At 38.9% G+C, this 27,536-nt stretch overlaps 1 protein-coding gene across 50 annotated transcripts in view; it reads left to right on the top strand.

The window, feature by feature from the left end:
• Nucleotides 1-27,536, top strand: part of MECOM (MDS1 and EVI1 complex locus) — a 627,827-nt gene that overhangs the window by 571,822 nt on the left and 28,469 nt on the right. For 16 of the 50 annotated variants that reach the window (XM_086318476.1, XM_086318416.1, XM_086318396.1 and 13 more), the window contains 6 exons: nucleotides 2,436-2,538; nucleotides 5,983-6,199; nucleotides 13,299-13,446; nucleotides 14,727-14,880; nucleotides 19,169-20,525; nucleotides 23,921-24,008. In XM_086318476.1, coding sequence (XP_086174602.1) covers nucleotides 2,436-2,538; nucleotides 5,983-6,199; nucleotides 13,299-13,446; nucleotides 14,727-14,880; nucleotides 19,169-20,525; nucleotides 23,921-24,008 — 2,067 coding nt within the window. Of the gene's footprint in view, nucleotides 1-2,435; nucleotides 2,539-5,982; nucleotides 6,200-13,298; nucleotides 13,447-14,723; nucleotides 14,881-19,168; nucleotides 20,526-23,920; nucleotides 24,009-27,536 lie in introns of all 50 variants that reach the window. The other 34 variants (XM_086318465.1, XM_086318406.1, XM_086318496.1 and 31 more) reach the window with 3 other exon arrangements.

Genomic DNA, 27,536 nt, shown 5'->3' with positions numbered 1-27,536 from the left:
AGTTACAATGTATCCATCACTTTCTTTTGTTTCTTGGACTGTTCACATTGGATTGAATAAATCTAAAATGGAATTAAAAGAGACATGATAAACAGTGGACGCCAAAGAAGTAATGATATCATAATACTTTCTTCCAGTGATCTGGCGTGTGTGTCTCTGCAGCATTCCCCAGCACAGACAATTGTACCATTTTACGGTCTTGCGGGATATTGTCTCTTTAACCTCACTGTTTCCGAGAAGCCACCGAAAAGTTCTAATATGTCACAATTGAAATGTCAACATGTTGTTGGAAAGGAAGCTAATAAGTTAAACCTTTGAGAGATGCCAAAAGAAGAGGTGATTCAAACTGTTGAGAGAAGTCCATTGTTTTCTAAGGGGAACTAGGACTCTAGAATGAATCAAGGTACTAACAAGCATGTAACTGGAAGGGTTAGAGAGAAAAAGAGAAAATGAACACATTTTTTTTTTAAACCTGGTAACTTTTTGAGCAGTCTATTCCTCTCAGTGTACTTCCAAAGAAAGCAAAATATAAATGTTACGGTTAATAAGATACAAACTATAAATTCTCTGGTTTTTATAGAATCAGCACATAACAAGGAGTTATTTTCCTAAGATAGTCTGGATTCTATCTATGGATAGAGATAAAGAATCTTAGGTCATATCATATTAGAGGAACATTTTAGGTCGTATTATATTAGAGGAACATTTTACGTTTGGCATTATTTTCTGTAAACCAGCTTCATATGGTTAAATTACTGTTGCGTGACAAAAAATGATTCTATTTTGACAGGAAAGAAACTAAGCAGAAAATACTCCTCATTGAGTTATTTTTTGAATTTAACACAGTTTTGTACTCTGGCCTTTTTAAAGAAAAATAAACAATTGGAGTTTAGAGCCACCTACTGGAATGAGGAGGCACGTACTTTTGTTTAATGTCCTCTGCTTTTCAAAAGATAAACAAATAAATATAATTAAAGTTTTGCACATTTCTCTTGATCTCATAAGACATTAAATTACTCAGCTTTTCTCAGTTTGAACTATTAAGTGATCCTGCAAGAAACCACAGTTAGAGCAAAGTTTTCTCAAAATAGATCCTTCCCTTTTCTTAGCAGGGTATGCCAATTCGTGTTATGTGATTTTTCACCCTGTTGCATTGAGACTGAGCAGAATTGAATCCCTAGTTTTGTTGCTGTCATTATTACTCTTGGTGGAATTTGTACGTGTGTATGTGTCTGTATGTGAATGTAATTATTCTCATTTAAGAATTTTTGTTTAATACATACTCTTAGAATTAAAAATTAAAACCTTTTGTGTTAAAATGAAAAAGCACCTTAAACATTTTCATGAGTAAGTCATTTTTATATTGAGATATAATTGATATATCCATTATATTAGTTTCAGGTATGCAACATAATGATTTGATGTTTATATATGTTGCAAATCAGAACTAAATGCCTTTAAAATGAAGAAACCCTGAAGCCTGGACAAGTAAATTGAGCAATGACTTACCTAAGATCACTGAGCTGGTCAGGGAAAAGGTAGGCAGCTCTTGGAAATTATAGGTCAGGATTTTTTCCATAATTGCCACACTGCTTTTAGTCAGTCATTAATGGATTTATTCAACCCTTCCTCTCATCAACATTTTGTGTGAAAGTAAGAGGAATAAGCACCACCCCCAAACCCTGGTAAAAGAATCGATTGAAAGCATAATGCTTGCTTTCAAAGAGTGGGATCAGGAGCTGGGTCATGAAGGCAGGTCCTGGATCTGTGAGTATCACTTTTGATTGATAAAAGAGGGATGCAATGTTTAAAAAAAGAAACACTCTCTTTTAAAACTATGTGTTTGTTTGTTTTTTTCCAGATCTTTTCATGATTCTTTATGTTGGGTCCCTCCAGACTGTTGCCTTAAAAGCACCTTGTTGAGAAAGTGCTACTTTTGAGAACATGTTCAAGAAGGGGCAGTAACTCTGCCCCTGCCAGCCTTTGCCCAGCCACAGCTGGATAATGCAGGGCACAGGCAACAATCAGTTGTGCATGGTTGACCAGAGTAAGGAATTCAGAGAAGGGATCATCTTTTCTCTGGTGATTTCTTCATGTCTCTTAAACATTGTCATAAATAAATGTTTAAATTCTTGGTTAAACATTTCACAAGGTAAATGTGACACAGCAAGCCTTGCATTTAGAAAATTTGACTTGTGAAGTGGGAGTTGGAAAAAGATTTGTGAATTGGCATGAGAGTCCCAGCTTTCCGTTTGTCAGCAGAGGGCTAATTTTCAGTGTATAAAACAGGAAGTCATAGTTCTTTTGATGAAAATTAAAAGGAATATTTTGTTAAAATATGGAAAAATGAACAGTTATCTTAGTGTGTATCTTGCCCTTTCTTAACATTCACTTCTCTTTCTCTTTCTCTTTCCTACGTTCGTTGTCTTTTGAAGATATTTTATAGAGTAGTCGCAGACATTGCACCAGGAGAGGAGCTCCTGCTGTTCATGAAGAGTGAAGACTATTCCCATGAAACTATGGCACCAGATATCCACGGTTAGTACCACTCATGCCGCCCTCTGCAGCACCCTTATTTGGAGACTGTGATGGAGCCTGTCAAAGGATCCATCGCGCTTGGTGTTTGTCCGTTTCCCTGGCTAGTCATTGTCAGCTTTAACAAATTCTGTCCCCTAGAGTGGCTATTTCTTAGTGTGACACCTGGCTAATATTACAGTGAAGCTAAAGTAAGCAGAGGTCTTTTCTGAAATGGAGGACAAAGGAATTTTGAATATCTGGATTGAGACATCACATAAGTAAGCCTTTTATCAATGCCTTAGACTCTGGTGAGAGTACTTTCATGCTACAAAAGACATTTCAGGGAGCGTGGTTTGGGGCTTTTGAAAATCTAACAGTTGTTCCTCCCACTTAATATTCTATTACTGGAAAAAAATATTTCTGCTTGAGTAAAATCCTAGCCAGCATGATCACATGGGAGGCAGCTGTAGGGTAGGGAAAAAGTACAGATGAGGAAATTTTAGAGTCAGAGGAATTTGTATTTGTCAGGGACCCATTCTAAATCAAAGAAGGAGGCATAAAAAGGAATTTTGATGATTAGCGGTGTATATTCAGATGAGAGTAAAAGGAAATTTTATTTGTATTGGTTTGTATTATTGGGATGAGCATTTAATATTTTTTTCCTTCCTGTTTCTCTCTCCTAATACAGTGGGACTTTATTCAGCATAATCTAGTAGTGTCTTTAGAGTGTTTCATAGTTGGAAGGATCAGTAGGAAGGGGTACCCATCCCAGCTTACCTGAGAGGTCGGTTTGGGGCTGGCTCCACTTCCCATCTGTCTGGCATTGCCAACAGGAGAACCTTAGCTTCAGCTTCTGCATCTCCTGTGAAGAAGCTACCACCATTGGCTGACTCCTTACTTGAACATTTTTTACTTTGGCTAAGCTGCATTCTGCCTCTTTGTAAATTTATACCAGTTGTATTTCAGGGAGCCTTTTGGAAATTGTTTTCTTCTTAAAAAACTATAACAAGTAAGTGGTTTCAGAAACCCAGACTTGTCAACTAGCCTGGTAGAGTTGGAGCCTGAATGGGGAACCTGACACAGTGGAAAAGGGCTCTGACAACAAGGACTGCTTAGATGATAAAAATGAATATAATTTGGGCTTTCTCTGGTATGAGGAAACTTTAATCAGTGAATGTTTGCTCTCAAAAGCTCTTCAAATAATTATTTTTTGAAATATAAATACTTAGTGTACTATTCTGAAAAGTATAAACAGAGGTGACTGTTTTTCTTTTAGGGCTACTTTTCATAAATTACCTGTGTTTACAATACTCTTGAACACATCCATTGCTTTTTATTTTCAATGTGTCATATCCATATCCATACTTACACCAGATACATTATATAGTGTCTATAATGTTTAAATGGTGATTTCTATTTCATACTCCTAGGAGTTAATGTTTCTTAGGAAAGAGAAAATAAAATACATGCTTTGTACACATACTGAATGCTAGATAGTATAGGCTCTTCATTGTCCTCTGTAGTCTTTTAGACATAGAGCAAACTTTAAGAAAGATCTATTTCCATTATACAGATAGGGAAACAAGGCCACATAAGACTACATAAATTGTCTAGAAAGTGGTAGAGTCAGCATTCAAACCAAGGTCTTGCCATCTCTAAATCCTATGCCTTTTCATGTATTATGTGGCCTGGAGGTTGTTTGTGTTCAGACTGCTGGCTGAGATCCTAAAGTTAGATCTTAAACATGTGAATAGTGTCACAGACTATAAGAAATATTTCCATTACCTAGTTGATGTTATTGAGAAACCCGTCTTACAGCTGAGGTGATTTATTTTTGAACACCTCCCTCTTCTTTAACCAAGTCCAAAACTGACAAACCCCACTGAATCTACATACTGATTTCTTTACCTTTCGGGCCCCTGTGTTATTGGTTTAGTTTAATCTAAACCAGTATTGTGGTGGATTACAGCAATGATGACCCAGTGATCTTGCTGCTTGGCTTCTCAGGCTGCAGTGGGGTGTTCCGTCTTTCAGTGGCTTTCTGTACCCTTCTTAGCAGGGACCTAAAAAGCCCCTAGTAACCTGCTACCCTCGCTAACTTCATTTCCCACTCCTCCCCTACATGCGTCCTATAAACCTGTCACACTTTACTACAGCTTTGCCTTTCTATGAGCCTACATTTTTTTTTTTGCTCTTTCTTGCCTTCTTCATTGGTCCATGCTATTTCCTCCCTCAACCTGCTCAACTCAGCTGAGTTTTCCTCATTACAAAGTCTTTTCTAAACCTCTGTCCCCCAGGATGGATGGATTTGGCACATTCCTCTGGGCTCCCTTAGTTCCTATGCATGGATCTGTCATAAAATGTATCACACTATTTGTTCTCATGTGTATCCCCTTGGCTTACTTATGTATCCCTTCCCTAGCAAAACGCCTCACATCCGGTAGGTGACTAAAATATTCCCTCAAAGACATTCAGTCAATGAGTAACTGGCTATGGGTCCTGGCTGTAGGTCTGCAGCACGGATTGTGTATCCTGTTGTGCGTTGTCCTCTGTGTCTTTCAGCATTGTGAGCTGTTTGCAGGACTTCTGTGATTGCGTGGGTGTGATCAGTGCATAGCATTTATAGCCTCCTGAGTGGGCTAAAAGCTATGCCAGTGGAAAGAACAGAAACAATGCTGTCGCTACCTGACACTCTATCACCTTGTTATCTCTAGCCTCCCACTATTACCATTTATTTATCTTACTGATTTAAAGTGCAAATTCATGATATGTTGGCTCTTTAGCAAAGCCATGCCAATTAGCACTGACCCGGGGGGAACATAAATGAGCCTGGAAAAGTGTTAAAATCATGCCATGTCCCATTATAAGAAATGATGAACGTTAAAGCATTTCCAAGTTTATTGATGTTAGCCAGGCTTAAGTAAGGCTCAGACAGGGACTCTCCTATGTCCCCTACAGGTAACATGGCACTGTGAGAAGGGTATGGGACAGAACAGTTCAAAGTTTGACATAACTACTCAGCTCTATAATTCTTGATTTGTTACTGAACTTGCTGAGCTTCAGTACTCTCATCGGAAAGTTGGGAAACAAATCTGATATGTAATTCCTCACGGTCAAGTTTTAGGACAATCAATTATCCATGAACAGGTTTGAGGTCATAATGATGCTTGGTAAACGGTCATTATGACTTTATATATCCTGAGAATATTAAAACCTGGAAGAGTTTCATCATAAAGTTTTATCTGATAAGAAGACTATTTGGGCTCCCCAGTGATCACTTCTGTTACAATTCTAGGCTCTGTGCTGGCTTCTCTACATTTATTATTTCTAATCCATGTTAAAATGGGAGTGGTGCAAAGGACAACCCAATAATTTCTATTATGTCTTTCATAAGTCGATAAGAACTGGTTTGTGGCAGTGCTTCCTGATCGCCTAGTTCTGATAACACCTGAATTATTTTCGCAGAAGAACGGCAGTACCGCTGTGAGGACTGTGACCAGCTCTTTGAGTCCAAGGCCGAGCTAGCAGATCACCAGAAGTTCCCATGCAGCACTCCCCATTCGGCTTTCTCAATGGTAGAAGACGACTTCCAACAAAAGCTCGAGAGTGAAAATGATCTCCGAGAGATACATGCGATTCAGGAGTGTAAGGAATGTGACCAAGTGTTTCCCGATTTGCAAAGGTTAGACATGGCATGCTCCACTACCAGAACGTGTTTGTTTACTCTGAAGTAAAACGTTGTTTATGCTGAATTTTCAGAATTGGTGCAGATGGGAAATTTGGAACAACAATGAGCTGGAAAAATGTATTAGTCACAGGTTTGGAAGTCATTTTCCCCAGTAAATTCTCACCTGTAAAATGTTTGCAGTGAAGTTGGAATTACTTATTTTGATGCCAGAGAGAAGATAATATGTTTATTATTATTATTTATGGAATGTAATTGGCAGCTGAAAGTTTAACGTTAGAGTAAAACGTAACTTATTGGATGAGTCAAGAGTAGAGGAGGCAACAGTGGTGCTGATTAATCTAATTATATATACTGAACAGTAAAGCTACTTTCTAGAAACATTTAGATGATAAAAAAGAAACTTCTGATACTTAAGGAAAGCTAGATGGTCTTTTGATAGGTCACTGTAATCTGTGGATTTAACTTCTACTATTTATCTAAATTTCACATATAAAAGAATAACAGAAACATGCCCAGTGAAGAAAATGTTGAATTGTCTTAAAGGGAAGAAAAAAATAAACAAGATCTAAATGAAATAATTCTTTGATACGTATTTTTAACAAAACAAATCACATTTCAATGACATATTAACTTTTTATAGCCCTGTGAATTTAATTCAGGAACAATTGTTTTGTTTTGTTTTGTTTTCTATTAAAGAAAACAACAACCCTTGTTGTTTAGTCACTAAGTCATGTCCAATTCTTTATGACCCCATAGACTGTAGCCTGCCAGACTCCTCTGGCTATAAGGATTTCCCAGGCAAGAATACTGGAGTGGGTTGCCATTTCCTTCTTCTTCTCAGGTGATCTCCCCAACCCAGGGACTGAACCCAGGTCTCCGGCATTGCAGGCAGATTCTTTACTGACTGAACCACCAGGGAAGCCCATATTTTGCAAACCATATTGATAATTACACTGCAACATGATCTTTCAGATCAGAGAGGTATTTAGTGTTAGTCACTCAGTTGTGTCTGACTCTTTGTGACTCCATGGACTGTAGTCCACCAGGCTCCTCTGTCCAAGAATACCAGAGTGGGTTGCCATGCCCTTCTCCAGGGGATCTTCCCGACCCAGGGATCGAACCCAGGCTTCCCACATTTTGGACAGATTCTTTACCATTTGAGCTACTGGGAAGTATATTTAACCAGTGGGTAAGTTGTATGTTTGTTCCTACCTAATGGTTTTTGCCTTGCTCCACAAGCAGTTTTAATAATTGTATTCATTACTTTGCTTTTAAATCTGGGACCTATAACCAGGATTTCAAGTGGACATGACATCGTAGTATTTAAATGGCTATGGGAGTACATCAGCTAGCTTTACTCAAGGCTGTGAATTGCTCACAGTCTGTTTTGGACCTTCCACCTCTTTCACTGTGCTTTCTTTCCTTAGTGCCCCCCTTCCTCCTTCTCCTTTCCCCTCTGTTGATTGCCCTGCATCTCTCTTTTTATAGGAAAGGATTTCATATGGTAGTCATTCATTTTAATTCATTGATGACCAAAAAAGCATCAAGTATAAACCTATTCCTTGAGGAGACTGAGTCAAAAGAATGAATCTCTAGCTTTGAAAATTCAGGCTTCATCTAGCTATTAGAGAGAAACCATTCAGGTGACTAAGAGGGCTTTCCCAATACCCTTTAAACTCATCTTTAGTACTTAACATAAACCCACATAGAGAATAAATCTGTTATATATGTTTGGCAAATCATGGATTTGTAATTTAAAAAATCACAGCACATCTCTTAAATATATTGTGTCCAAATTAAAAGCCAAAATGAAATCACTAAATACCAACAGGTGAGAAAAGTATTTATACTGTAAAGCCATATCTCTGATGTCAGAGGGTAAGTATATTTCCTTCTATTTTGTTATCAAAAGTATTGGACAACATTATAAAACAAAAACTGACATCCTCAACACTAAAATATTGTGTGTAGCAATACTTCTTAGGTGGAGGAACCTTCTTACTCTGGGTGTAAGATTAAGCCTAAGTCAATGCTACTTTATGCCGAAACCAACTGTCAATTTAGTTCTTTCAGTCAAACATTCAGTAGCAAACAATAAGGAAACCTAATTATCTGGCATTGGGTGAACTCTCAAAACTCACTTCTTGGTAGCTCAGTCAGATGGATATATCATGTCGCTGTGCAACCTGATACTGATCATCCAAGTGATAATTTGGGTTATATAATTTAGCCGGTGCAGAACCTACATGCCCTGAATATTTTCCACTTTACTGAATCTGATATTGTTGCTTTATATGTTAAGCAAATGAGAATTCCTTTCTTGACATGGTATATTATTCTGTTCTGTATCTTTTGTGTAAAATATTGAGAAAGGAATGTATGCTAAGTTGCTTCAGCAACCCTTTGCAACGCTATGGACTATATAGCCCATCAGGCTCCTATGTCCATGGCAAGAATACTGGCAAGATTCTCAAGGCAAGAATACTGGAATGGGTTGCCATGCCCTCCTCCAGGGGAATCTTCCTAGCCCAGGGTTCAAACCAACATATCTTATGTCTCTTGCATTAGTAGGAGGTTTGTTTACCACTAGTGTCATCTGGGCAGCCCACCCTCTAAAACATGGGGGCAAGAAACAAAGGTTGATATGCATGCAAAAGATGGAAAGAACTCAGAAGTCTAAGCCAAGCTCTATAAATTGGGGTAAAATTCTTTGAAAAGTGAAGTTTCATTAATGACTGACTGGATACTTTTATGTTTATGAAAGGAGTGAAAATAAGCTTTTGTAAGAACTACTTGCCTTTTTCTTTTCTATCACTGATTAGCTGATAGCTGATAATGATCAGGGAGCAATATGGGTTTTAGGCTGGATTAGAAGAAACAAAGAAAAGAAAATTTGCCTTACTTTGCTATCATTTCCCCCTTTTGTGTTGTTTACTATCTATACTTCTTGTTTGTTTTTACATTTTTATTGTATTTTACTTGTATTTTTAATGTTTTTTATTGTGGTTAAGGGGCTTCCCAGGTGGCTCAGTGGTAAAAAAATCTACTTGCCAGTGCAGGAGATGCAGGAGACATGGATTTGATCCCTGGGTCGGGAAGATCCTCTGGAGAAGGAAATGGCAACCCACTCCAGTATTATTGCCTGAAAAATCTCATAGACAAAGGAGCCTGGCAGGCTACAGCCCAGAGGGTTGCCAAGAGTCAGAATCAACTGAGCATGCCCGCATTGTAGTAAAAGTCACATCATATAAAACATGCTTACAGTTAACCATACAGTTAACCATAGTTAACTGTACAGTTAAGTGGCACTAAGTACATTTCTGCTGTTGTGTAACTCTCACCATCATCCCATCTCCTGAATTTTTCATCTTCTTAAACTGAAACTCTATCCGCATTAAACAATAATTTCCCATCCCTTCCTCCCACCCACCCACCACCTGGTCCCTGGCCCCTACCAATGTACATTTTGACTCTATGAATTTGACTATTCTTGGTATCTCGCATAATTGATATCAAACAGTATTTGTCCGCCCCTAATGTATATTGCGGAGAAGGCAATGGCAACCCACTCCTGTACGCTTACCTGGAGACTCCCATGGACGGAGGGGCCAGGCGGGCTATACACAACTGAGCGACTTCACTTTCACATTTCACTTTCATGTGTTGAAGAAGGAAATGGCAACCCACTCCAGCGTTCTTGCCTGGAGAATCCCAGGGACGGGGAAGCCTGGTGGGCTGCCGTCTATGGGGTCACACAGAGTCGGACATGGCTGAAGTGACTTAGCAGCAGCAGCAGCAGCAATGTATATTGGAATAGACTTTTAAGGTTAACTTAACATATGTCCTCCAGAGTGTACCATGCACTATACCTTTAAAAAATATCATACTCTTGGAGTTGGGAGACAGGAAAAATCTCAATGTACAGGGCATTCTTTTACCACTAGGTTCCAGAGTTTAAGATTTAAGAACATTGGAATACAATACATGTCATGAAATGACAGGCTGTGTTAGTTTGCTAAAGACAATAGTAAGAACAGCAATCACACAACGATTTTGGAAGATGTCCCTGACTCAATTCAATGTTAACTGCCATTGCTAATATCTTTCTGTTAACTCTCTGATTAACATTTCAGCTTGTGTAACAAACAGAGGATTACATATTGTAGATAAAGATAGGGCCATTCTTGTGACTCCACACACCTGTACTCTCCTGGTACTTTTTGTTCACAGAGATATCGCTGTTGGTGCTCAGATAAAATAGCATTACCAAGTTGACTGACTCATAGGGCAGGAAAAATAAGTTCATGTTCCAATATGAATAGAATTGGAAGGAGGAAACTGAGAAAGAGAAAAATATGGAAACGTGTTTCTAATTTGTCATGATATGAGAAAGGGCATTTCATTTTTTTTCGCAAACACTGCCATGGACACAGTGTATACAGCCACTGGGTAACATATTCTAGGCATACACAAGTCTTACTTGATTCTCAAACCTAGAGTGTTCATCTCACAGAAAAATAAAACATGGGGAAGAAACAGTGCTTGCATGTTTGATACTTTTTTTTAATACCTTTTTATTATGGAAGTTTTCAAATACCCACAAAGCTAGAGAGGATGGTAGTGTGTTCAGGTTCAGTAATTGTCACACAAGACCAGTCTTATCTTAGCTATACTCATTTTGGGTTATTGAAACAAATCCTGGACATTATGTCATTTTATTTATAAATAGCTCAGTGTGTGTCTGTGGAAAATATGTAAAACATAGGTTCACTTTAAAAATAATGGTTCCTTATTACTATCAAATATTCAGTCAGTGAGCAAATTCCCCCAGTTATTTCATTGTTTTTAGAGTTTGTTTTGCTTATGTTAAGATCAAAATAAGGTCCATCACTGCAATTGGTTTGTGTCCTTCTTATTTCTTAATTTAAAGGTTTCCCCAATCAAAGTCAGTAAGTCCCTCTTTCTCATTATAGTTTATATATAGAAGAAATTCAGTGTTTTTTTCTGTAGCATTTCCTCCTGGCTGTATTCTACTAGTTATATCCCCTTGGTATTTTTTGGTCATCTTTATCCATCCGCTCTATTTCCTGTATACTCATAGTTACATCGCAAGCTGTGATCAGATTTAGGCTCAGTGTTTTAAGAGGAATACCTCATTGGTGCTATCATGTATTTCCATTAGGAGGCATATGATGGATTGCCTGGATTAATTAATTCTTTAGGTGCTGCAAAATGAATGTGTTCTAATCCCCCTGTTGTTTCAGTATTTACTATCTGGATTAATTCTATGCAGAGAAACTCCCCCTCCTTGATTATTTGCTTCCCCTGCAGTACAGTTCAGATAGGAAGGGCAAGATATGTGCATGAGTTTTCCCCTTTTCTTACTAGTTTTCAGAACAATGATTTGGCTTCTCAGCATCTTCACGGGGTAACTGGTGAGGTTTCATTTTTGTGTTTTTGAGTATTATTATCATTAAAAGGTGAGATCATTATTCTTAGTGATGCTTAGATTTCCCCATCTTTAGGCAGCAGGTGTCTCTTCAGATTGGCAACCTAGTTTTTTTTTTTGCCATGATCTGTAACTTTCTTGCTTTTTGCCATAACAAGATGTTGAAGCCCATCTTGTGCATTTCATGCATCAAGTTTGAAAAGGGCTATTTCTCTATGGAGTTCTGGTTACCTTACTTGAGAGTAGTATCCTAATGTGTCGGAGAAGGTGATGGCACCCCACTCCAGTACTCTTGCCTGGAAAATCCCATGGGCAGAGGAGCCTGGTGGGCTGCAGACCATGGGGTCGTGAAGAGTCAGACAGGACTGAGTGACTTCCCTTTCACTTTTCACTTTCATGCATTGGAGAAGGAAATGGCAACCCACTCCAGTGTTCTTGCCTGGAGAATCCCAGGGATGGGGGAGCTTGGTGGGCTGCTGTCTATGGGGTCACACAGAGTCGAACACGACTGACGTGACTTAGCAGCAGCAGCAGCATCCTAATGTGTTATATGTGTGTATTTAATTAACAAAAATGTTGCCAGTATCTTCTGAATATCACAGATTACCCATTATCTTTAATACTTAATTTTCATTATATTCATGAAGATTTTGTATTCAAATTTTAGTGAGACAGGGAAACACTTGAGAAGGTAAAATATTTTAAGTTTTAAAACAGAGACGCTATACTTGTGGGAAAATTCTAACCCTGTTTTTCTTTGGCGGGACTTTACAAGTGCATCTGCTTACAGTGTGATATACTTTTCTTTCCTCCCTATTTCATAGGCTGTATATGTATATATGACCTTAGGTTATAAGATATATACATACATATTCTCTCTAGGTAGTGTTTCCATCAGTGTCTATAGCTACTTCTATATTGTTGTTGTTCAGTCGCCCAGTTGTGTCCCACTCTTTGCCACCCCATGAACTGCAGCACGCCAGGCCTCCCTGTCCTTCACCATCTCCCACAGTTTGCCCAAGTTCATGTCCATTGCATCGAAGATGCCATCCAACCTTATCTACGCACTTGTATATTTATTCATCGGTCCGTAAGCGACCATCTATTGTATTGGTTGTATTAAGAAGTGGCTTGTTGAATAGTTCACTTACAGTTCACTTTCCCATTGGTAATATAGGTAGGAATAAAAGTGCCTTTGTCAATGTAGCAATTATATACGTTAGATAGGATAGCTTCCTGCATATTCTTAAGCAGTCTTTTAATGTTTTTGGTTTGAGTGTTTGTGTTTGAATTAAGTGGGTAACAGCAGTACGTGTTGCAGTTAGAATTGTGTAATGAATCCAGAACTGGACAAACAGCTAGTTGTTTATCATGCCCCTAAATTGGCACCTAATTCCTGCTAGCTGAATCAGATTTATTTTTTTAACAACAGGGGCACTTCTCTGTATTGCTGAGAGGCACAGTCCAGGGAATATAAAATGTACTTTTGTCTATTGCAAGCCTGTTTCCTCTGTTTCTTCCCTGCCTCAACTCCTTTCCCTCTGCTTTCTTTAATTGCCAGTTGGATTAGTAAGAAAATGACTTTCTGTTTATTAATGTGTTCTTAGTCACCATGTGCTGTTAAATCAATTGTTCTCTTAACAGCTTGGAGAAACACATGTTGTCACATACTGAAGAGAGGGAATACAAGTGCGATCAGTGTCCCAAAGCATTTAACTGGAAGTCCAATTTAATTCGCCATCAGATGTCACATGACAGTGGAAAGCACTATGAATGTGAGAACTGCGCCAAGGTACAGTGAACTTGCAGACTGCTTGGCCTCTCTCTGTCGTCCTGCTCTCTCCTAATCCATCATTTGCTGCGATATGTAAAAGCAGGCCGTGAGAAGGGAAGCTATAAATATCTTGAGAAAAGTAGACTGAGTGTTGTATGCTGCAAGGCATTAGTACAGTGTACAAAAACACTTAGTGGGTACCCTTTTATTTTTGTAAGGGAGGAAGTAAGGCTTAATGGTAAGTTCCAGAACTAGGTGTCAGACATCCTTGGTAAATTCCTGGTTCCGCTACTGGCTTTCCAGAGTGGGGTTGTTTTATAGCTTTATGGAGAATGAACATTTTATCCCATGCACATTACTGATTTCTTCTAATAGCAATTTGTGTGGAAGTTACATACAGTTTCTGAATGCCTAGTCAGAAAGAATGGGAGACTCCTATACTTGCAGATTTTTCCACCCAAGTCCCCACTATAAATTATGACTTGGTTCTAATTAAAAGTGGAGTTCCTTAGTGACCTGGGCTGAACAATGTAAGAGCGAATTGAAAACACTTCACCTTGACCATTACTCTTAACTATGGGAACAGCAATTCATGTCATTAAATTTTCATGTTCCTCAATTAACTAAAAGATGTCCTGGTGTCATGAAAATTGATTTCTCTTTTCAAAAAATTTTCATGATATTTGAATATCTTTTCGTATGTGGAAATTGTGACATTTGACACTATCTTTAGACGTATTTTGCTTCCAGATGTGTGGGTAGCTTTTTGTTTACCCTATTTCCTTTTTTTGTTTGTTTGTTTTTTAGTACAATGTCCAAAGGAACCATTTTAGTTTAATGGTTACTTAATAAAACACAGTGTTAGAATTTAACCCCTAAGGGAACTCCTCGAGTAGATTTGGGACGCTTTAGGCAAAATCCATCCAGTTTTGTACATCTTTGTTTAAAGGATGGAAATAGTACACCATTTTAAATAATATCATGGCTTGTATTTTATTATTCAATTCCATTCACTCTAAATAGGATCAAGAAGACCTTGAAAATGCTTTAATAATGCCATTAATTATTTCGTTCAACTGATACTAATGGATACTTGTGCTAAGTCTACAGAGCTGAATAATTTACAGTCCTGACCCTCGAGAGGCTCACACTTTGGAAATATGACCTTCTTTTGGTCTTTGGGGAAAACAAACAAAAACTAAACAGACACACACAATCCCTTCTTGAGTCATTCCTGGTCTTCTTTCTTGTGTCCTAGAATGAAGTTTCTTGATTAATCAGTACTCATTTCCTAGCAGGTTTTCACGGACCCTAGCAACCTTCAGCGGCACATCCGCTCTCAGCATGTTGGTGCCCGGGCCCACGCGTGCCCCGAGTGTGGCAAAACGTTTGCCACTTCGTCGGGCCTCAAACAACACAAGCACATCCACAGCAGTGTGAAGCCCTTTATCTGTAAGTTTTCAACACTCCAGCCCCCTTTCCTGCATTTGTCTCTCATCCGAAAAGCTCTGTGACCAGGAGAGTGAGCCATGCGTGGCCCTGAATGAGGGGGCCTCTGCATTAGCAATTTACGGTCTCATCTAGTCAGGCTATTTTCTATGATGAGATAATCTTTTATAACCAGATCTATGGTATTTTGCCTATGATCCCTGGGGTGTTTTCTTTTAGATGGGATCAGTAACAGGTAGAGAAAAGACACATTGTTAAATAATGTGAAGGAAGTCCCCCAGGTTGTGAGATTTGTTGTGTTGGAAATGTGTGTGGTTTGTAAAACAGCAAATCACAGATACACTAGACAAAATGAAGTGAGAAAAACCTGTTCTGGGTCAGAAAGAGCTAGAAGAACCTCATCTGGCAAGTAGGTTTAGGACTGTGTGTGTGGAGGGTGTGGGGAGGGGATAGGGGGAATAAAAGACCCTTTAATCTACCCTTTGTTGTTGATCATAGGTTGCAGATCAGTAGTTCTCAGTTACTTGAAAAGCAGAACACTTTTACTTTGATGCTAGACATGCTGCGTCTCTAACCCCATGCACTCAAGCAAATTTACAGACAGTGTATTTTCAGGGAACAATCAATCTGACCACCTACCTAGACTGTCCCTGTAACCAAGGTCTTCGGGACAGGTCCACCTCAGCCCTCTTTTGCTTCTTCTCTTGTCCACCCGCCCCTGTTCTCTGTATTGTGCTGAAATGTTTCATATGGAAAATCAGTTGTTCTCAGTCCATCTGGGCAACAACTCTGGGCTTCTCCATGGCTCAGCGGGGCATATAAACACAGTGAGTCACTGAGCTGTGTTACAAACTTCAAGACAGGTTTTGGATTCAGATAAGCACAGGCCTGGATGAAGCATACTCAGGAGTTGGCAAATCCTCTGACTTGGGAATCCTTGCAAAACAGTTTTTCTGACAGCTACTTGATGGTTTGTAATAGGTATATGAGACACTACTACAGGACCTGATGGAAAAAAACCTAGTTTTCAGTGCCAACATGGAGATGCCAGAGACTAACACACCTCCTTTTTACCTTTGCACAGCTCTCTTTTGTGTTTCCGAGCCCCATGAGAGCTTTTCTTTCCCTTTCCAGCTTACGCTAGCGTCCCGTTTTGCTCGTATGTTCTTCTGTTCCCTGGGTGGATTGAAAAGGGCTAGCAGAGAAACAAAAGGGTGCTCTATTCTCTCTCGAGGAAGCTCTGTTGAAAGTCATGGGAAATAAAATATACAATGGAAATTTTAGACTTCTTGTCTCAAAAAGACATTCCTGACTCTAGGTCGTAATGCCCTAAAAATGTACTTACAGGTACTGCAGGCATACATAATTCATTTATTTCTGACTTTTCAGAAATACATTTTGATACATTTATGTTTTGGTGGGAAATAGAGAGGAATTGATCACACAAATTATCATCACCCATTTAATGCTTTCAATACTGTTTAAAAGTCAAAAAATAGAAATTCCTATCATCTAAGATTCTGGGATATGGAATTTTAATTGTGTTGAAGTCAAGTGTTTCACTTTAAAACACGATAGGGTATCCTTTCCCAATCAGATTGTGCAGACCTATTTCCCATGACTGTATTTTCAGTAATTATTGGTAAATTTAAATAGCAGATGGCATTCTTCAAATATAAAATCTGACAGAGGACCATAGGGTAATTATGAATAATAGCCATGTAATTTCAGAACAAAAGAGGAGTTGGTGTGGAGACTTTGGAGTGGAGGAGGTTCACCTAGAGTTGATATCTGTTTCTCACCAGAAGGCCACACACCACGCTTTACCCCCACTGGTGTGTTTATGGCAACTGTCTCTTGTTACAGTGTACCGCCAAGCTTGAGCCCAGAGTCACCAGCGCTAAGGTAATTACTCACTGCCTTTACAGAAACCTCCAGCCTTCCCAAATAGAAACCACATGCTCTAATAGGCTGAATATATTCAAAATACCTCTTAATTTGTTTAATAAGTAGAAACATTCAATGTTAACTGCTGGCTAATTCCTTATTACTGAGAAAATTACAGTACAGCATAGACTTCAGCATCAGCTGAGCCCCTTACCTGCAGGTTTGGTGGTTTGTGGTGGGCCAGGCTTGGCCTTCAAGTGAGAAAAACAAAGCCTCTGCCGATGGAGACATCCCAGATTCTAAGTTCTGGAGACCTGATAGAAATACTGTTTGTCAGTGTGATAGAGCCTCCAACCAGAAAGTCAGATGCACCTTCTGTTACTCCCATATAGAGGAACTCTTGATTTTCTGAAACCTCTCTCGCTGTTAGGAAGAAGTGTAGAGAGCAATATTTCTTTGCCAAAATATTACAAACCTTTCAAAACCTTACACCTTGTTCGAACACCCATCGGGATATTTTCTCAATGACTTTTAATGGCCCAGAGGAGGGGTGTTACTTTCGTAATGAGTGCACGTTTAGAATTCCATCATTTTATTTACTATTTCTTGTTATTTCTCATAGCTGAATTAGTATAACTAGTGAAAGTCTCATGTTTCTACCCTCTAGTTCATATGGTTTTAATTATTATATCAAAGAATTTAAATAGTATGTGTATTTATTGTATATGGTTAACTAGTATATCTTTTTAAAGCACACTCTGTTGAATATTCCAGTAGAATGACTTGAAAACAAATAACTCACGTTTTCTCTTCCCGTTAAAATGCATGTTTTAGTCTCTACAATGTTATGAATCATCCCACAGCTGAAAGCTCCTGTAATGTTACTAAGCACAACTGATATGTGTAGCAATGCATTTTAATTGTTAGTAGTAAAAGAAATAGATATGGAATCACTTGGTACTTCCTGTTTGGTGGTGTAGGGGATAACTGAAGTTCCGGATGAATTTTGCATGACTGAAGGTTCATAAAATCTTCTTTGAATTTTTTTTTTTTAGTTGTTATTGTTTTGACTTAGGAGTTTAAAGGCAGTCATCACATGAAAGAAATAAATGTTGCGTTTTATCTTCAATTTGATTTCTTATATTTGTTTCAACAATTATTAACAAGGCATATCATGTTTCTGCATGGATTAACGTGAACAGAAGCATGAAAGTAAGGTCACACGTAAAGGGGACTCATCTTTAGTAAAGTAACGTAAAAATGTGATACTTGGGAAATGGATACTATAATCTTGCTGGACTGTGGAGTAAGTGGGATTCCTACATAGCAAAGGAGCTATTAAGGGTCAAGGAGTTTGATCTTAAAATATATTTAGATCTGTTCAGACATATATAAGAAAGAAGATGTTCTACTTTTTTGGCAAATTCTGGGGGAAGAGGGTTATTTCCAGCCGCACCCACTACTGAACCCTGACTGGATTCGAGCATTCCATGCACTCTCCCCTGCTTGTCGTAGCTGGCAGTACCGCATACGAGTCAAGCCCCAAGATAACCCGTGAAGATATGACAACAAGTGGACATGTTTCCCAAGGACGGGGTTTCATAAATGCAGGAAGGTTAGCACAACCACTGGTGTGAGGGGAAGTCGGAGGACGTGCTCATAGTTCATGGGAACCAGCAATGCAGGATGGGCTACATTCAATTTAGTTTCCTTTGCAGGCTTAAAATAGCGCCATTGTAAATTATGTCAGTCTTTCTCAAATCATGAAAATGATTGTTAAAAATGCCTCAGAATACACAATGTGCATTGTTGTGTGGCTTTGATGTGTGAATGATGAGAGCATATGATATAATACAAATTAAATAATGGTAGAGCAGTCACAGGCTTTTTCCCCGAGGGAAGAGGGAATAAAGGTGAAGTTTCTGGGGGAGGGGAAGGCTGTTTTCTTTTGTGTTGGTGCTTACAATATAGAAATCTATAAATGGTCTAAAATTTTAAAGGGATTCCTGTACTGTTTCATGTTTAGCAGATCTTAAGAATTTACGTTGTAAAGATTCTGCTGGTGTCGTCATTGGGTTGGGAAATCAGTGCATGCTGGAATTTGACTTTTTAATAAATATTTGAATACACAAATATGATGCAAAATGTGATGTAGTGGGGGTGACAAATATTTATATATATTTATATGAAATATTTGTGCTGTCTCAAGACATTTGTCAGGTTGGATGCCTTGCTTTGGAATCTAGTGAAATGGGGTTTTCTGTGTTTGGAGCACCACTTTGGTGCCTCCAACGTCTTTTCCTGGCTTCCTAATTGACATTTGGGGTAAACCACTTGTGATACTTGCTAAATTCAGAAGCAATTGCCATAAAGCCTGAGATTCTTTTTTGTTGTTTGCACACAGGTGAGGTCTGCCATAAATCCTATACTCAGTTTTCAAACCTTTGTCGTCATAAGCGCATGCATGCTGATTGCAGAACCCAAATCAAGTGCAAAGACTGTGGACAAATGTTCAGCACTACGTCTTCCTTAAATAAACACAGGAGGTTTTGTGAGGGCAAGAACCATTTTGCGGCAGGTGGATTTTTTGGCCAAGGCATTTCACTTCCTGGAACCCCAGCTATGGATAAAACGTCCATGGTTAATATGAGTCATGCCAACCCGGGCCTTGCTGACTATTTTGGCGCCAATAGGCATCCTGCTGGTCTTACCTTTCCAACAGCTCCTGGATTTTCTTTTAGCTTCCCTGGTCTGTTTCCTTCCGGCTTGTACCACAGGCCTCCTTTGATACCTGCTAGTTCTCCTGTTAAAGGACTGTCAAGTACTGAACAGACAAACAAAAGTCAAAGTCCCCTCATGACACATCCTCAGATACTGCCAGCTACACAGGATATTTTGAAGGCACTATCTAAACACCCACCTGTAGGGGACAATAAGCCAGTGGAGCTCCAGCCCGAGAGGTCCTCTGAAGAGAGGCCCCTTGAGAAAATCAGTGACCAGTCAGAGAGTAGTGACCTTGATGATGTCAGTACGCCAAGTGGCAGTGACCTGGAAACAACCTCGGGCTCTGATCTGGAAAGTGACATTGAAAGTGATAAAGAGAAATTTAAAGAAAATGGTAAAATGTTCAAAGACAAAGTAAGCCCTCTTCAGAATCTGGCTTCAATACATAATAAGAAAGAATACAGCAATCATTCCATTTTCTCACCATCTTTAGAGGAGCAGACTGCGGTGTCAGGAGCTGTGAATGATTCTATAAAGGCTATTGCTTCTATTGCTGAAAAATACTTTGGTTCAACAGGACTGGTGGGGCTGCAAGACAAAAAAGTTGGAGCTTTACCTTACCCTTCCATGTTTCCCCTCCCATTTTTTCCAGCATTCTCTCAATCAATGTACCCATTTCCTGATAGAGACTTGAGATCGTTACCTTTGAAAATGGAGCCCCAATCACCAAGTGAAGTAAAGAAACTGCAGAAGGGAAGCTCTGAGTCTCCCTTTGATCTCACCACTAAACGCAAGGACGAGAAGCCCTTAACCCCAGTACCTGCCAAGCCTTCAGCGACCCCGGCTGCAAGCCAAGACCAGCCCCTGGATCTAAGTATGGGCAGTAGGAGTAGAGCCAGTGGAACCAAGCTGACTGAGCCTCGTAAAAACCACGTGTTTGGGGAGAAGAAAGGAGGCAACATTGAACCAAGACCAGCATCCGATGGTTCCTTACAGCATGCTAGACCCACTCCTTTCTTTATGGACCCTATTTACAGGTAAGGGAGGTTGGGAGACGGCTAAGTGTGGACGGACAAACAAAAGGTGGTTTTTATACTCTAAAGTTACGACTTTTAACAAACCATTTTTTATTATTGTTATAAAACAGAGTAAAGTTGTTTGATCTGGTGAATTCATTTTTTATTCAGAAAGTCAACTCATTAGGTTTGGACTTATTTTTGGATGTCTCTGAATTTGGGGTTTTGGAATAGACCCATGGAGTTCTTTCCCTTGACAATAAATTTATTTTTAAACACATTTTTTTTTTAAGTGGAAAATATGGGAAAGCCATATTTAAAGCAAGTTGTCAAGTGGCGGAAGAATGAGGCTCCTGAAGGATTAATGCAAATATGTGTGGGTACTTAAATGGGTCAGGTTATTTGGAATGAAATGGGACAGGGTGAGAGTTTATTCTTTATTAAGCTACCAACACAGACCTTAATAAGTGCTGGTCCTATTCTGTTTCTAAGGAAATCTCTTAGAAGCCCCCTGTAAATGAAATATTGATCACAAAAATGCTTTGTAAATGATGTGAATGATCGGCTTAAAAACGCATCTGTGTCTAATGCCTGCATTATTCAATTTCCTTTGCATCCAAAATTTTTTAGGGCGGGGAAATATATACTTAATAAAAAGGCTCTTAGGTCCAGTTCTCAGTTAACACTGGACCATTCAGAATGATTCAGTTGTTAAATACTAGTTTTCTTCAAAGTGTAGAAACAACAATAACAGTGCTTACGATATATTTTAAATATTACCGAGCATTTTCACATTTACTTTCTCATTCAAATCATGAACATTGTTAAGAGTTAATGGAAAATGTAGACAATTTTTTATTGGACTGATTTAAGCTGGCAGTATTTGATATTTTTGCCTAATTTTTTTTTTTAATCAGAAGACAGTTTTGTTCAATTTCTTCATTCACAATATTTTTTTGAGCACCTATAACTTGGTAGGTACCAGAGCTGCAAAGCTTTTTCACTTCAAACTCTTTTTCTACCTTTATTACATAAGTTAACCAAGAAACCTTACCAGTTCATTAAGGACTACCCCTACTTGAACACGACAAGGGGCATAGGAAAGGACAAAACAAAAACGTCTCAAAGCCATCATTACCATGTTGAGCACTCCCCCACCCCACCTCCCCGCCCACCCAGTGACTGTATTTTCTTTTATGTGGCAGTTCTTTTACAGAGAAAGAAAAAGAAGGGAGGGAGGGACAGGTCTTCCATATTTTGTGTGTAGCTTATATATTACACACAGTGAGTAAGGTTGTATTTCCAATTCAGTGATATGTCTCAGCCCTTTGGAAGATAATTTCTCAAGCTTTCTTTCTTCAGTTCAGTTCAGTTCAGTCACTCAGTCGTGTCTGACTCTTTGTGACCCCATGAATTGCAGCACACCAGGCCTCCCTGTCCATCACCATCTCCCGGAGTTCACTCAAACTCACGTCCATCGAGTAGGTGATGCCATCCAGCCATCTCATCCTCTGTCGTCCCCTTCTCCTCCTGCCCCCAATCCCTCCCAGAATAAGAGTCTTTTCCAATGAGTCAACTCTTTGCATGAAGTGGCCAAAGTACTGGAGTTTCAGCTTTAGCATCATTCCTTCCAAGGAACACCCAGGGCTGATCTCCTTTAGAATGGACTGCTTGGATCTCCTTGCAGTCCAAGGGACTCTCAAGAGTCTTCTCTAACACCACACTTCAAAAGCATCAATTCTTCGGTGCTCAGCTTTCTTCACAGTCCAACTCTCACATCCATACATGACCACAGGAAAAACCATAGCCTTGACTAAACGGACCTTTGTTGGCAAAGTAATGTCTCTGCTTTTGAATATGCTATCTAGGTTGGTCATAACTTTTCTTCCAAGGAGTAAATGTCTTTTAATTTCATGGCCGCAGTCAGCATCTGCAGTGATTTTGGAGCCCCCAAAAATAAAGTCTGACACTGTTTCCACTGTTTCCTCATCTATTTCCCATGAAGTGATGGGACCGGATGCCATGATCTTTGTTTTCTGAATGTTGAGCTTTAAGCCAACTTTTTCACTCTCCTCTTTCACTCTCATCAAGAGGCTTTTTAGTTCCTCTTCACTTTCTGCCATAAGGGTGGTGTCATCTGCATATCTAACTTAGACCCTCCCAATGGCAATGAACTTCCAGTTCATCCGCATACCCCTTCCACTCTTCTCCGTCATCTCCCAGCCTTCCACCTGCTTACTCTAATCTCAGTCTTCTCTCTGGTACAACAGTTTCACTTGTGGCTTTAGGCATCTCATTTCACCAAACTCATAAAAGACCTAAACCCAGTTTTAGTGTAAGACCCGGGTTGAAATCTCAGCTTTTTCATGTCTGAAAGTTTTCTTCATCCATAAAATGGGTATAAGGGCACTGATTTCAATAAGTGAAAGAGTATATGTAAAGCATGACATATACGCAGTTTCAAGAAGTCGAAGCTGCTTCTGGGCTTCCCAGGTGGCGCTAGAGGTAAAGAGCCTGGCTGCCAATGCAGGAGGTGCAGGTGACCCGGCTTTCATCCCTGAGTCAGGAGGATTCCCCTGAAGGAGGGCACAGCAACCTACTCCATTATTCCTGTCTGGAGAATCCCAGGGACAGATGAGCCTGGCAGGCCACAGTCCGTAGGGTTGCAAAGAGTTGGACACAACTGAAGCGACTTAGCACAGAAGCTGCTTCTTTTCAGTTTGAAACTATTTTAAAAGTATACTTACTGAATATTTTTTAAAACGAAATCACCAACAGTTGGTGAAAGAAGTTAATTCAATCCACGATGTCATTTCCTATATGCTTAATAAAAAATAGAATGGCAAACACTTCTAAATTATCTTCAAAAAGTTCATTATCCTCTTCTGACCACCCCTCTTTCACCTACCCTATTTATCAGCAGCAGCGGCTAGCAGGGTGTGTAGTAGGCTTAGAAAGTCTCCTGCTGGGATTCATAAATGTGAAAAAATAGAATGATGATTTGTGGGAGCACCTTATTGATAGAAAATGACTTTAATTTTCAAAGTGAACCTTCTTCACCTGCTTTTGAAAAATCAGCCAGCATTTCTGTCTACATTAGCAATGGAAAGATACAAACTTGTGAGCGATGCCTCTGATTTCATGACTTCGTTTTTAACATTTCCTTCTCATTATTATTAGTGTTACTACTCATTCAATAGGATTTTTCCATTTTAAAAAGGACCTTCTTTCTTTGAGCACCTAGAAGTGCCACGAGTATTCTTCAAGAACTGAAACAGATGTCTTTATATTTTTATTAGTGTGCTTCCCGGCAACCTACCATTTGCTTTATTGTTAGCTGTTTTAAATGTCAGCGATTATGCAGGGATTGATCTGTGAGACTGATTCTTCTCCAAAATCTAATTTTAACCTTTCAGAGTAGAGAAAAGAAAACTAACTGACCCACTTGAAGCTTTAAAAGAGAAATACTTGAGGCCTTCTCCAGGATTCTTATTTCACCCACAAGTAAGTATTTTGAATTTGAGACTTCAAGCTTGTAAACTAACTTGTTGATCCTGAAAAAGCAGGTGCAATGAAATGAAAGAAATCTTGAGAACATTAGGATTTCCTATGACGCTGGTGTAGGAGAACACAGGAAATTCTAGCAGAATTAAAATCCAAACTTTTTAAAGAAAAAGTAGTCAGTATATATATATGTAAAAATAATATGGTTTCAGTGTTAAGTTATTCTCTATTAAGTACTTACTGAGCTAAAGCATATTTTGGAGTGAGCAAAATTCAGTTAAGAAATTAAATATTGAAGTTGTCTTTCATGTTTAAAAATTTGCGATTTTAAGAAATGGATCACTGTGCAATTTGTCCCAAACTCACGAAGGTCATTTGTGTTCTTTTAGTGCTTAGATAAAAACAGGAAATGAGTCTACCTGACAAGTTATTACCATAGAGGGTGAAGGAATTTATCTAGAGACCACTGGGCATTCCAGCAAAGTTCTGTAATTGCAGAAGAATTCACCACAATACACAGAGCTATTTGCTGGATGGAGTTGTGTCCATTTATCAAAATATGTATAATTTCTCACTGCAAAGAAAATATAGAGCAGTGCTATTTAATTGGTTCATCTTTATGTCCCCACATTTTTGGTCATTAAAAAAAAAACTAGTTTACATATCAATTAAAGTGTGGAGAATTATATTGAAAGAAGGAATATATAAACATCTCGAATCTGGTTTCTTAATGATATATATATTTTTAATTTACTGATTATTAAGGGTACAAGCTCCTTATAGGTAATAAGCAATACTTTTATGAAACTGTTTGACAACAGAGTTAACTGATTTGTTCTGTTCCAATATATTCAAACTAAAACTTATGCTTCTCTGATAAAATCGGTGGAAAAGTCTATGCAAGCTATATTACAGAAAGCTATGAAACAATTAAATTTAATCATCTTGGAATATGACTCTTTACCCCACTCCTCACCCTCACCCTCTCTGCTACTGCTTCTTTCTTCATTTTTAAAAGTACTTTCCCAAATTCTGGACAATAAAGTATGAGGGCTGAAATACCATATTCTGGGTTGAGTGGAGAGATCTGTCATTGCTCAAACATTCTCTCTGTTTTAACCTGAAACAATATATGATTTAGTATGAAAAGGGTTAGAAATATTCCAGTTAGTATTCATTTTGTGTAGAAAACTAAGGAATTTCTTAAATTATTTTATGGAAACCAAGTTCTAAAACAGTAAATGTTTATCAGGTACTTATTTTCTACATTTAGATTGATCTGAATTGCACTTGTTGGTCTCGTGGGCTAATAAACTTGAGCATAAAATGCATTTTTGTGTCAGATATTATACAAAACGTGTATCTCTCTTGATAACTTTCTAATTAAATGCTTATAAGGATACTATAGTTATCCTTATAACTGTAATTAAAATATATTAAATTTCATTACAGTTTTAATTACAATAAATCAATCTATTTTATATTCTAACTATCTTTAAAATCTAGTAACTAATCATTTCAGAATCAAGTGCTGTGGGTACGTAGTTTAAGGGAGGAAAAAAAAAAAAAAAGCCAGGATTCAGTGTCTTTGAGTGACTCAGTCAACCTGGCTTTTAGTTTCCTTGCTTATTCGATGAAGGAGTGGGCATAAGGTCCCTATCTTCTGTGAAATTCAAAGATTTCTAGCTAGCTGAGGCAAATTTACTGGTTCAGAAAATGGGGAGTTTTGTCTACTAACATCTTTACATGTGCATGTAGCTGTTGTAAATGTAGTATATGCATATTTTTAATCAAATGATATAAGAAAATCTGCTATGTTTTAATATTCTCAAAATTGACAAAGGATAGCAAAAGATGAGGCATGTGTATAGAGCTTGGGAATATAGCAATCACCCACTCAGATCACTGAAAAAGTACCTATGGGAGCACAGTGGTAGAGGGTGTCCTTCCCACACCAGAATGTCATGTCTTGTTATATGAGACTAACTATTGCTGCATGTTACTGTAAGAATAGTACCCAATAGTGATCAGTAAAATATTTAACACATCATATGTCATGAATACTGATCAATCAGAATGGGCTCCTGGCATTGGGGATCTGGGTCTTAGAAGCCCTTGCTGGCCAACTGTTCATGCTTTGGTTGCTGGCTGGTGGGCTGTTTGAAGGGTCTTTTGGGAGGAGGCCTGGGCAGCAGGAGGACATTCAGGATAGTTGGGGCAAAGGCTATTTATCACTGACCACAGAAATATTTCATTATTTTGATAACCACTGTGGCTGTTTTTGTGTGTAATGGCTGTATGTCACTGAGATACAGAGGGCATACAGACTGTCACCTGAGAGATGTTCAGGCCCCTCAATTTTCGTCAAGCCTTCAGAGCAGTCTGTCCTTTCAGACTTTAGGCTTCCCTGATGGCTCAGCAGATCCACCTGCAATGCAGGAGACAAAGGAGACTCAGGTTCGATCCCTGGGTTGGGAATATCCCCTGGAGAAGGAAATGGAAACCCTCTCCAGTATTCTTGCCTGGAAAATCCCATGGACAGAGGAGCCAGGTGGGCTACAGTCCATGGAGCTGCAGAGTCAGACATGACTGAGCACGCACAAGAGGACTGTTCTTTCAGAAAATCTGCCTCATATGTTCTGAAGTTTCGGCAGAACTTTTTTGTTCTTTCTAGTACTGTATCAATTCCATCACAGCCTCAGGATCCACCTTCCCACAAACAAACAAACAAATTAAAACAAAGAGAAACTGCCTAGGATTTGGGGCCAGAAATAACTGTTTTAGAACAGGCTTTACTACTTATTATTTAGGACTAGCCTGGTGGCTCAGAAGGTAAAGCATCTGTCTACAATGCAGGAGACCCGGGTTCGATCTCTGGGTTGGGAAGATCCCCTGGAGAAGGAAATGGCAATCTATTCCAGGACTATTGCCTGGAAAATCCCATGGACAGAGGAGCCTGGTAGGCTACAGTCCATGGGGTCACAAAGAGTTGGACACGACTGAGCGACTTCACTTTCACTTCACTTTGGCATGTGGAAGGATCTAGAGGTGGAAAAGCTCTCTTTATTATTGGATGCAGAAGTATTCTGTTTTGACTATGAATAAGTATCAGTAAAATACCCTCCTGCCATCCCCTGAGCCCAGTTTCTTTGGTGGAAATACATCAGTATCTAGAAATACCTGAAAGGATGCTTGCTGTGTTCTTGATGCTTCCTTGTTGGACACCAAAGCATTCCACCAAAATGAAAGGACATGCCTCCTCTGCACCCAGGGCTTGCCATCGTTTTGTAGGTAGATACGTGCTTGGTTAAGACCATTCACAACTTCAGTTTTCATTTAAAGTATTTTGGAGCAAATCAGATGGTCCCTCTGGGGCTTCTATATCCTTAACTTCAGAATAAGAATAATGTTATTTATCTCAGGGTTATCTACCTCTATCTATTTCTTAGGATTGTTATAATAATTAAAAGGAGATCACATGTTTTCCATGCTTTAAGGAAAACCTATAAATAGATAGATATGTCAATG

This window comes from Bos grunniens, chromosome 1 (genome assembly GCF_055505025.1).
Source record: "Bos grunniens cultivar Pamir isolate PY7600 chromosome 1, Bosgru_T2T1.0, whole genome shotgun sequence".
Classification (NCBI taxonomy): domain Eukaryota; kingdom Metazoa; phylum Chordata; class Mammalia; order Artiodactyla; family Bovidae; genus Bos; species Bos grunniens.
This window is presented reverse-complemented; position numbering and strand designations above follow the sequence as displayed.